Source organism: Maylandia zebra, linkage group LG12, assembly GCF_041146795.1.
Source record: "Maylandia zebra isolate NMK-2024a linkage group LG12, Mzebra_GT3a, whole genome shotgun sequence".
NCBI lineage: Eukaryota > Metazoa > Chordata > Actinopteri > Cichliformes > Cichlidae > Maylandia > Maylandia zebra.
Genome location: NC_135178.1, coordinates 16,526,238 through 16,538,706, shown reverse-complemented (window position 1 = coordinate 16,538,706; position 12,469 = coordinate 16,526,238). Strand labels below are relative to the sequence as shown.

Sequence of the window (12,469 nt, the reverse complement as noted above, 5' to 3'; positions counted from 1 at the left end):
GCCTGCATCTCCACTACCAAACACTCTTTTACATCTATTTCTCTGATATATGTACATTTTACCTATTTGCTATGAGACTTAGATGATATGGACATCATGATTAGCCTTTGCCCTCCACCACTGAACTCACTAAATAAGCTGCCGGAGACACTTTGGGTCTTCAGTTGGCTGGCCGGTAGGGAAGACTTGCTTAGAGAGGTCACTACAGGTCTACATTTATAGTCTATTGTACCTCTCTCATCTTCTCTATGCCATTGGTGAAGATGTAAGCGATAACAATCCACTCTTGAGGAGAAGGCCACAAGTCCATCTTGACCAGGACAATGTAGTTGAACAGCATCAGGTAGCCCACATATGCCATCTGCATAGTGATGCAACAGCAGAGAAAAATCAGCATGGTTATGAGTTTGTGCGCTTCAGACACATTAGCAAACTTTACACGAATGAAGATCAATTATCTCTCTGCAAACAGATTCAGTGAAAGGGGGTTTGCCCAAATTAAACACATATTGAGTGAAGTCCTGACCCTCATTGCAACTCCCATAAATGCAGTTTTCAGGCTTTGATAAAAGATATTTGGGGTCAAGGTACCTCCATTATGTGTCTCCTGAATCTTTTAAAAAACATGTTGGCTTTCTGGTTTATACGCATATTTTTTCCATCTGCAAAACAAGCATTCTACCGGTGTTCATTCTACACATGCACATTTGCTTCACACAATAGCTAATTATTAAACCTGGACAGCACACATCAGGTCATAGGTATAAATCTAAATTGGGAACAAGACTAAAAACTCCATTTTGGCTCAGAGAACACATCTGCAATAGTTGAAAGGCACCACAGAGTATTTCTCTTTAACCTGAAGGGCAGAAAGGAGAAGTGGGGTAAGACGGTGGGGGGTGGAGAAGAGAAGGAGAGCGAATAGCCAGAGAGAGGAAAACAGGATGAAACAAAGAGCAGTGAAAATATTTTCTCTGCATAAATAAACAGCGAAATCCCTGCCGGTGCTAAAGAGATGTTTTCACTGGGCAAGCAAATTCAGGCAACCCAAGATAGGGTAAGGAAAAATAATAAATGAGCCAGAATCAAACAAAGCACACACGCTCATAGGCAGATACTGTACCACACAAGCTATACATAAACAGTTACAGATTCTACATGTAAGCTGCTCTATTAAAACAGATAATTGAAAAATCCAAAGCTTAATTTAATATTTATATATTGTAGTAGTTAACCTAGTGGCAATGGCCCAGAAACTTTAGTCAATATTCACACTGTCAATAAAAAGCCTTCTTGTGTGATTCAATTCCTTACCCACCCTCATCCTCCTATACTTTTCTCTCAATGCTGCTTCCATCAGCCTCCAGATCTACTTCATACTATACTTTCCCACACCGTCAAGCCAGGCAATGTCAGGTTGGAACGGGAGGTTAATGACAATGGAGGGAGCATGAAAGTAGAGGCTTTTGATGCTGTTGCAGAAATACAGTAAGCAGTGACAGTAGCAACAGGAAGCAGAGCATGTAGGTGGTGCTGCTGAAACTGACACTGACCGTATGGAACCAGAACTTGACAATTGGTGCATTGTAGAACTCGTATATCTTGCGTCCCATGGGGATAAGGCGGTGGCGGTTCTGAACCTCCTCAACATCCTTCTTTCTGGATGTCTCTGTGGTTACTTTGCCCAGCATTGCCTGGGCGAATGCAAACCCCACATGGAGCGAGGGAGGAAGGAGTGAGAGGTGTGAGGATTTAAAGTATAGAGAGTGTGGGAAGAGGGAAATGTGATGGATGGGAAAGGTGGGGGAGGAGGAGTCGGTAGAGATGCAGAGGAAGGATGGATAGGAGGATGAGTATTTGGGATGGAGGAGGAAGAGTTGAATAACAGAGAAAAGGGAGAAGGGGGGAGAGGGTTAAATTATGGGCTACAGCACTGTTTTAATATCATAATTAAAGAAGCAAGCACAAGCAATGCAATCATTCCAAAATGTGAAATGTGTGTTTGAGGTGGAGTTTGGGTGAAGGCTGGAAGGCTGGTAACAGAGTATTACGCAGACATGGACACTCATGGATTGTGTCTCAGACAACAATTAGGAGGCAAAAAAGAGACAAGGTACTGACAGGAAGAAGACAGAAAAAAGGAAAGATAAGACATAGATATCTCACTTCAATCTGTGACACATTTCCTTATCCATGAGAGAGGGTTCGGAGCCCACTTTTTTATGGGTCATGGTCTTAATGTCAAAGCAACACCAGACCTCTGAGAGGAATTGTATTCTAAGTCAACAAGCGTAACAGACCTGGGCAACGTTTAAAGTTTTAAAGCTGGTCTAAATGGTTCAAATATGCAATGAGGAGTCGGTGTACATCCCAGGGCGTTGAATAGGTAGACTCGTCATAAAAACCACCTCTATGAAATTAGAAGAAAAGGAGCACTTTTAGTAAGAACTAGAGGATTTCTATTTTGTTTTATGCCCCAAATATGTGAAACATATAGAGCTAAAGTTTTCTCCAAGGCACACACAGACAGGGCCTTCAGGATGAACAAATTCAGACGCCAGTGTGTAAATCACACCATGCCTTAACTGCACTAAACATGCATTTTAGCTATCAGACAGGCTTTTACATCCATTACAGTGTGTTCTATGCCAAGCATCTGATCATCATATCACGAAAATACAATCTCCCTCTGTGGTGTAGCAGTCCGTGTATATATGTATGAATCTTTGTGTGATTCATAAGTAAGTGACGCTGCATTTGTGCAGTCAGAAGCCAGGGCAACAGGAAGGGGCTCTTTACAAGTACATTCTCTAGCAGCGGGGAATCTTTGTTTAACGCCAGAGTGCCTCAAGGACTGCAAGTGTAAAAAAAAGACCCGTTTCGTGAATGTTTGCACTGGCTTGCTGGCTTGCTCAATGCAAGATGGAAAATATGCACAGTGGTGCTGGAAGGCATTCAACTTCAGTTCAGCCGCTTCACGCGACAGCCACGGATTCAGTTTGTGCATTGAAATTGATTTTCAAATTCCAGTCTTCATTCGAACACACAAGCTGGATCCTGGCATCGTCGCTAGAACTGACCTGGACTGAAATGGAGCGAGTTCTAATTCTTCGGTACTTTTTGTGTCTATGCAGATGGACCAACTCTTCTGCTGTGAGCTGGGAGAAGGTGCTCAGACTTTGCATGATTTAAGCTCTGCAGCAGCAGGCGGACATGGTTATATAATGCAAAAGCCTGGGCCTCCCATGCTCAGCAGCTGCCATGCTGAGTGGTATGCTGCAGCAAGCCATCACTGATGGTAGAGAGTGAGGGGAAGCAATTGGCTAGCATACAGTACTGTACCTCAATCAGACCTGAGCTTGAAGAAAAAGGGAAAAAGAGAGAAAGAACCAGAGAGGGAGAGAAAGAGCGAGGGGGAAAGAGGGAGGGAGAGATTTGCAGGAAAAAAGATAGAAAGCAAAAGTAATAAAGAAGCAAAGAGAGAGCTGGGCTGAGAATGAGAGAGAAGGGAAGGGGGTGGGTGAGAGAGAAACAGAGGAGAAGATAGACGGAAAGAGAAAGATACACGAGGGAACCCACAAGCGGCGACAGACTGAGACGCTACAACTCCACAATCATGTCTTTGCTGAGACGATGAGAAACAGAAAGGCCAATTTGGCAGGAAGTGTCCAGCTGGCCAGAATAGGGAAACAAATATGTGTGCGTGGAGAACTGTGTGCATATATCCGTGTCTGAGTGTGTGTAGTGTCATCTCATTGTGGACAGCACCGACATTGTTTAAAAACTTGCCCACAAGAGATATTTACAAAAGGAAACAGTGTCAGGGTTGGGTGCAGTTTTAAGATCGAACAAAGCGTGTGTGTTTGTGTGTGCATAGTCTGAATATGTGTATCGATTCTGACTATGCAGGGCTGAGGTGGGTTCTCTCACCACGGAGTTGTACTGCGTCTCACAGTAAGATCTTACTGTGAACTCCATGTCTTCCTCCTCCTTCTCCTTCACTGGTTTTTCAGGCTCCTCCTCCTCCTTTTCCTGCAGGTAGGCCTCCTGATCCTGGGGCATGTAGGACATCTCGTCCTTGTTCTTGAATTCCAGACTCAGGATCGATGGTGGGAGCAGCAGCCCTAATATTACCTGTGTGATCAAATGAGGGAGACAGGAAGTGGATGTGGAAGGAAGAGCTGGAAGTGACAAATCACAGAGTGTTATGCTATAGCACTAATTTCATGAGAGGCGCCATGGAAATTAGGACACAAAGACTCTGGAGCAAAAAAACCTTCAAAATCGCTCTATTTTACACATGTGAACCTCACATAATAAAGCATTTGCTCTCACGAACACCTCCCAATCCTGTCCTGACCTGCTTTTAGCTGAATGACAAAGCTGTGGTATTTACAACAGCTAGTCTAACGGTGGAGGTCAATTATAAAGGCATTAGACAAGGACATGCAGCAAGAATCCTGTGCTGCCAAGATGGATGACGGGGACACACGCATCTCGAGCGGCTATTAAAAAAAATGGCAGCTGTGCTGTAAACACTTCAGCAGCTAATAGGCAAGCAAGAGCAAGTCAAACGTGATCACAGTGGGAAGTAAAGAATAAGAGAAAAAGATGAAAATCAGGGTAATGAGTTATCTTTTTGTTAAGAGTGAATTTTTATTTTTTGTTTGTTTCGTCATAAATATGTTAAGGGCTAAGATTAAAAACGGATTCAATAATTTACCAAAATAGCTGTCAGTAAAGTTAGATGGTTAGATGAGTAGCATGGATTAAATATAGAATATGAAAAGGATCACAGTAAAGCAGGTAGTATCCCCGATTTTATGAGGGTGTTTAAGGCAACCGCACCATTACTTACTGATGTATAAGGTAAGTAAGTAAAGTCTGTTTCTATAGCATGTTTAAAACCAAAGTGCTTCACAGTAAAAAAGAAAAAGAAAGCAGTGTACAGCTTACAGTCCACTGAAATCTTTCCAGTTTCCAGTTGTGATATAAATACATTCAAAAGCTGTGCACACGGATGATTATGACAACATTTTTAACAATGATACTCTCCGTATTTCACAAACTCCTTGATGCATCTCGGTTTGTTTGTTTTTTCCACTTTTTCTTCTTTCTGTCTTACTGCTCCAGTGAGTTTGCCTTAGTAGGGCTCTCTCTATCTCTCTTTTGCGCTCTCTCTCTCTCGCTCTCCTGCAAAGGCCAAATCACACTTAAAGCACTTGCAGTATCCTCTCGCTCTGAGATGCTAGAAAGCCGGACCCATCACTCCCCTCGCTCGGTGTATGAATGAGTGTGATCTCAGCCTCAGCAAATCCCAGTGCAACTCTTCAGCATAAATAAGTCTAACCTCTGAACTGAGCAGCTCCCTGCCTATCACTCTACCACCAGATGTCTTGGAGACCCACATGAGCAAATATTGCTCTAATCTTAACCACCAGTCTTAACTAAAAGCTTTTCCTTGACTTAAAAGGGGTGTTCACCGCACGAGCGTCAATGTAAAATACATTGCACTCTGTTTCAAGGGGTTTTTTTGTGACTAAATTAAGGTCAGTTCTCCCGTCCCCTCTGACCTAAAAAGATGGCTTTGAAGGCTTATACTAATTAAGTTGTGGCAGAAGTTCAGCCAGCAGTCCGGCACTGATCACACTGACAGTGTCGAGCTTATTATTGTCCAATAAACCTCTTTTCTCTGGATGGCCATTCCTCCCACCATCACAAGCAACCTTGACTGGGTTGATCTTTAAGTACAGTACATCATTTCACCTACATAAACTCACCTTAAGATGTTAATCTGCTATGAAATAGTGTCGCTGGTCACCCTGGAAGACCAAAGTGACTGAGAACACGAACATTTGATATTACATAATTTTCTGGTATTAACCAATCCAGGTGTAGGTTCAGATTTGTCCATCTGATAAGTAATAGTAAGTCTTTGCTAAACTGAGAGGCAGGTGTGGATAGCGTACGCTTTTTACCGCCAGTGGTGACCTGCCTACTCCTCACAGTCCAGCATGCACTCTAAATCCTGAACAATGACTCATCATAGCCCCTTCAGGTGTTCCTCATTTGACCTTTTTAATTCCCCGTGAACAGAACTTTCTGGATTAGGTTAATTTTTCACTCGTATGGTTCAGGCCAATTGTATGTAGTGAGGATAAACATGCACACAGCGTGCACGAGATGAAACAAGGACATAACTACATTATTGTATATTATGTCCTCATTATAGACTTCCTCCACTTCCACTTGCACACATCTTCTGCAGCCTATAACTCATAAGAGATAGTCAAGAGTTTAAAAAATCTCTGAAGCATGACCAAGCTACGTACAGATTATCCATCTTATAGCTGAAAAATATGCATGCCAGCACTCTGACAGACAAGCTACATCATGGAAATACTGCTTTTAAATTACTTGAAAGTTACGGTATATTTATATTTTATGTGCTATGCTGACTACAGGTAGGTTTTACTTCTTATGCAGGTGTATCACCTACAGAGTAACTGATAGGTATCTCGTTACTTTACAGGCAGTCTGAGGGGATACAACCATGAATCTTTTACACTAGAGAAGGACATTGCTTTTAAATGCACAGACTCTTCTACCCAACCATCTACCCGACGCGTACTACCTTCAGCCCTGAGTTCTTGCGCATGCGCAGGCGCCCCATCCACATGTCGGTCAGCAGCATCTGACTGCAGGTGTGAGCGATGAAATCTCTATGTTTGGCTGCTACAGCCAGCTGCAGGCAGGTGGCATTGCTCCAGTTCTTCAGCTCGTATGTCAGCAGCTTCATGGCCATCTGCTCATCCTGTTTATAGGACTGGTCTAGGAGCTCCACAGCCAGCTGGCCAAACTCTCTGGGAAAATATATAAAGTATGTATACAAGCACACTGAGTCATGAATCAAGACAGCAATATACTTTGCCTAAAAGTGAAAATGTTATTCAACTGGTCATAACACTGCTGGCCACCTGGCCCCAAGTCTGAGGGTATTATTATGGCATAAAACACATGTACAAACATAAAAACTGTGCGGTGTGAATTGGTTACAAGGTGAATGTTTAGATGACTTACAAGGATAATATTAAATGCAACATATCTTTGATAAATGAAAGAAATATGATGTGGCCAACACAAATACATGCAGAAACACAACAGTTTTCTCAGATGTTCAAAGCAACATCTGTACCAGTACCACCAGTACCATCGCTTATATCAAATTTTTAATTGGGTTCCAAAATCCTACACAATACTTTTCTCATACTTTCATTTCAGGACATTAATTTTTTACAGCATCACATTCAATTATGAACAATTTTTTTTTATTTTATATATATATATATATATATATATATATATATATATATATATATATATATAGCAGCATTAGTGGCTTCACATACAATGGATGGATAAAAAAATGTTTGGTTCATAATTGAATATTATCCTGAATATGACGCAGAATATGATACAAACTCACTCAGGAATCCAAATATTGTTTGGACAATTAACTCCAAATATGTCAATTACAAGGTTATCTTTTCAAATGTGTGTGTTCATCTCAGGCATTACCTCAATCTCACATGCCCATCCTTAACTAATGGTGATGCATGTTATTAGATCTTTTTATGTGCGTCACTTACATCCCATGAGAGCTAGTCTGAAACAGGTCAGTTTGTATGAGGGAAGGCATGTGTGTATGTACATCCACCTACACATACTGATGTATGAGGTAGACGCTCCTGTCTAGACTCTTAGCTCAGTGTTAACATTAATCATTTACAGCATGTTTCCATGTTTTCCAGCTCTTCTAAGTACTACAATATACATTATTTATATATAAAACTATACTTGAATATCCTGTTTAAACCGAATAAGCTGGCAGAGGGAGGGAAAGATAAAGAGTGAGCCAGACGGAGAGAGATTGGGATAACATGAAAATATATCATGTCACCCACCGAGAGTTGTGGTTTAGTTCCTGGGAAATGTCATCCACCATGTCGTTCTCAGATGCTTCGTGTGCCATGGCCTTACAAAGCTTACATGCCACCAAGGCTTTGGCCATGGCCTCTTCACCATGCTGCCAAAAGAACAGCGCCATCTTCTGACGTTTCATGAGCACAGCCCACACCATCAGCTCGTGGAAGGGGAAAGGGAAGTGGTTGATTTCTGGGTCGTCCAAATCGATGTCTACCTCTTCCTCTCGTTTACGTGTCGTCTTCTGACGACCTCTTCGGATTGGCATGTCATCCTAGTGGGGAAACAGAAGCATCTGTATAAAAGTATTTCTTAGGGATTTTTCAGATCTTTTCTGTATAGAAGGAAAACATTATGCATATATGTGGTTTGGATTGTAAATACTGATCACAAGTGTCAGCCAAGAAATTTGAAAGTTTTACATGATGTAAACCTCTGAAGAACACTTTGGTTCGACTGCATCTAGACGCCTAAACTGATCTTCTATAAATGCTTGGGAAGTTATATTTTGAAGAGACAAGCTAGAGCACAATGTGCCAAATACTAAACAATCTAGATAACGCAGAGCGGGTATGGGCTCATGTACATCTCCGCATGATTTTAAACATAATTTAACTTCTTTATAATATAGTTTCAGTTCAATTAATAGTAAAAAAACCTTACAAGAGGTAAATTTATTGGCTTTTCACCAAGTTGGCTCTCTGTCTCTGGAGACATAGCTGCTGCCAGTCAGTCATTAAATGACATAATTTCACATTTAGACTGTTGAAAACAGCTAAATCCATTTGAAAAATAACTTTCAGTGCAAGAGATCAGCTGGACATAAAAGATTGCAGAGCAGTAAAATATTCAGCAATTACAGATAGTGACAAATATCTGGTATAAGCTAGCAAATTTCAGTGATATTCAGAAATGAAATTATTGCAATGCTTGAAATGATTGCAAGTATTACAAAAGAAACCCTTCAGGGTTCACAGCTGTCACCCTTTAACAGCAGTATTTCTGACATACATACTGGCTAGATGATAAATAGGCTTTGTGAAGATAGAAAGGTAATGGCGTGGCAAAAACAACAGAGAACACACACCGACACATGGGGGATAAATTCACAACATACAGAAAAACAAAGGAATGTTTGTTCCATGCGTATAAATACCTCCGAGGAACAGTGCTTTGTGAAGCTTTAAGAAATTACACCACACACCACATGAATCTGATCAGGTCATCCATAGCTTATTCAGCTGAATACAGCAGGACTGCTTTGAAATGCACTGCAAGATATATATGCATTTAAACTGTCTGGAGCATGAGTCTCCAGCTTTTTAAAAAGTCCATAAATCTGAGAAAAAGCTGTAAACCAAAATGACTTTGTTTTGTTTTATTGGCTGTTTGTGTGAAAAGCACTCAGCTGACTCAGAAATGTATAAAACTAACCAGCAAAATAGATTAAATATACATCTAGAGCTTCCCTTCATCTACTGAGAGGCACACGGCACACATGAGCACACTTATTTAGATGAGTAAACTGTAGATCAGTTAAGTGAAGAGGCTTGAGAGATAAGGGTTAGGAACAGTGAAGGAATGACTAAATAACAACCATGATTGGATCAAGACTCACCTCCATCCCCAGCAGTTTCAGAGCCTTGGGCTAGAAATGAAAAAGAAACATTAACACACAGCGAGACCTTGTTGAATGTATTTTATAGCACACTTTACTTTTTATGCACAAGACTTACAGGCCAAGAAGATCCTTTAAACAGAGTAAATCACTGACTTTTATTTGCATGCTTCAAAATGGAACTGATACTTAGGGATGGCACTTTGTGCTCATTTGAGTGACTGTATATATGGCAATAATATCTAATCCTTTTCTGCTTGCATGTATTAAATGGATTTATATTTGTAGATCTGGTACAGTACTGTGTATCTGCATTAAAGCAGGGCATGTATGAATTATGTATTCATGAGCCATCATCTGAGTTGGTAAAAATAACCCAAATCTCTTGTGGGGATTCTGATATCTACATCTATTTCAAGACTTTGTTCTTCCTTAACATGTGTTTATGTGTGCATGCACATAACTATGTGGCTGTGCATTCACTTGGTCTAGAAAATCCCAGTTAAAGTGGAGGTGACTCTGTCTTTCTTTGTCTCTCATTTTGCCTCCTTGCTCTGTCTCTCCTGTTTCTTACCTCAAACGTTATCTGTGCCTTTCCAGCTGCTTTGTGGCTACCATGCAGTCTTGTACAGTAAGATAAACAGATGCACAAAGGTTCACATACACACTTGCACACAACGCTCACAATCACACGACTGAATGTGCAAATACCAAAGTGCATCATTAAGTATTGTGTTTTATACAGTTATGCATGTTTACATTTTCCTCACAAGTGTGCAGGTTTTCGAGGCAGAATGAGAAAACAGAATGTGAAATGTATATAATGTGCAACTTGTGCAGAAGTATAAAACACAACCATCAAACAAAGCACGATTTCAGAGATCACTTTGTCACTTTGGTTGTGTGTACTAATCACCAAGAAAACTTGCTGGTGGGGTTGTAATGAACTGTGTGCAGTTTGATGATGATGACGGCGCATAATGAAGAGCAACTGCTACACAAAGATGATTTGTTGCATTAGGCTTATGATAGGGCATGCAATGTTCCTACTTTACTTGATGTGTAAATGAATAACAGGGGAAGCAATGCTCATATATTTAACCTGTGCTGATCAACAGCACCCTGACACACAAATAAAAGCTAAATTTGTGTAAGTATGTGCATATTAACTAAATACTTCTCAGTTGAAACCCAAAATTAATCCCTTAAACATATTGGTGCCTTTTTCTGATTTCAGGCAATTACACTTACATAAGTAATTATGCACTTAGATATATTTAGATAGCACCAAATCACAGGCTTGGTGACACTGGGAAGGAAAAACTCCCTTTTAACAGAAAGAAGTCTCCATTTTTGTTTATTTTTTTCATGTTGTAACTCTGGTTTTTGTGATAAATTCAAAAAGTGCAGCATAAATGTTGGACTCAGTCATTTTTATTCCTACCTATTTTTCTGCTGTACTTTCAGACTAATATTTTTCTGGAATTGGTATTGATAAAAAACAAAATTACTAAAAACCGCTCCCATCTTTTTGTCCAAAAAAAGTCACGTGTCTCACTGACCTCCCACTGCAGATCTCCTTTTCTGCCATTTGTCAGGTAAAAATCATCAAAACTTGCATCTAAAAGTTAATTAATTACCATCCGCAAAGCGCAGCTGACCTTTAGACTCTCTGATAAATATGTTAGTATAAGAAATATATTATTATCCACTTATCCTTATGAGGACACGTTTGATAATGAGGCTCATTTAGCTGGTGCTGCTCCTTGGATTAATGACAGTAGATCTGAAATTGATTAAACACTAAGAGGATAATTCAGGTGAGACTCATTCACTCACCCTCTTGGGTCCGAAGAGGTTATGGTATAGAGTTCGGAACCTCTTCCTGGTGTAGTTACACCGATATGCCCCGCCCATGAGGTATTCAATGACCAGTCCAATGTCAATGAGGCTGATCCGGTAGTCCGGGGGCAGGTTTCCCTAAAAACCAAACAGGGTTAACAGGCAACGACCCACACCGACTGATTAACACAGGAAGGGAAACAAGAGTACAAAACAAAATCACACAGCCATATACACTCACTGCACAAAATCCATATCAAACTGTTTTTGGCTATGAAAGAAAACTTGATTATCTGATTCACCTTGAAGTAGATCCAACTGAACCCTGGATACTCTTGCTTGGAAAGAACACATAATGTCAGTGAATAAACGGCATGATAAGCAAGAGCAGGAGAAATGAGATACACAGAAACTCTCGGGCAAGATCTCTCTTCCAGTCTCTTTAATAAATTGTTGTCTCAACCAGACTGTTGTTCTGTTTGGCTTTTGATATTTACACGGGTCTTGTTTTCCATGTAGAAACGTGAAACAGTTTTATCAATACTGTAAGCAAAAAAATGAAAAAATGAAGTTGTTTTTAAAAAAAGGATCACAGTTTCAGGGATCCCATTACTCTTTCTACAATGTGACACGATAAAGCCCCAAAGTGCAAGTCTTTTATATTCAATAGAGGAGCTGAAAATGAGGAGAGAATTAAATCTCAGGTGCAGCGTGAATTAGAGAGTGTAATTTCTGAGGACAATTACAAAGCATGTAAAAAAAAAAAAAGTGAATGATTTGTCATAATTTGCATTTAGGCATGTAATGAGATCTTCACAGTGAGGTTCAATGCAGTCTCGAGGAGAAGAAAGGAGAAGGAAAGTATAAATGACTCATTAGCCTGGAAGAGAGTGGAAAGATAGACGGACAGCTATTAACATGGAAGGTGAGACTCACTATTGAAACAGAAGCACCTTCACATGTGGACTATAACCATGTCGACACTCGCTATTCCTCCTCATGCCCTCAACATCAACCCTGCAGCAA

The 12,469-nt window shown here is 40.5% G+C and overlaps 1 protein-coding gene across 9 annotated transcripts in view; it reads right to left on the bottom strand.

The window, feature by feature from the left end:
• The window catches only part of trpm3 (transient receptor potential cation channel, subfamily M, member 3), a 162,905-nt gene that overhangs the window by 11,327 nt on the left and 139,109 nt on the right, over nucleotides 1–12,469 (bottom strand). For 4 of the 9 annotated variants that reach the window (XM_076890775.1, XM_076890777.1, XM_004544344.3 and 1 more), the window contains exons 13-19: nucleotides 11,441–11,581; nucleotides 9,602–9,631; nucleotides 7,965–8,257; nucleotides 6,635–6,863; nucleotides 3,967–4,134; nucleotides 1,554–1,694; nucleotides 233–361 (exon numbers count right to left, since the gene is read on the bottom strand). In XM_076890775.1, coding sequence (XP_076746890.1) covers nucleotides 233–361; nucleotides 1,554–1,694; nucleotides 3,967–4,134; nucleotides 6,635–6,863; nucleotides 7,965–8,257; nucleotides 9,602–9,631; nucleotides 11,441–11,581 — 1,131 coding nt within the window. Of the gene's footprint in view, nucleotides 1–232; nucleotides 362–1,553; nucleotides 1,695–3,930; nucleotides 4,135–6,634; nucleotides 6,864–7,964; nucleotides 8,258–9,601; nucleotides 9,632–11,440; nucleotides 11,582–11,745; nucleotides 11,782–12,469 lie in introns of all 9 variants that reach the window. The other 5 variants (XM_076890774.1, XM_076890776.1, XM_004544343.3 and 2 more) reach the window with 2 other exon arrangements.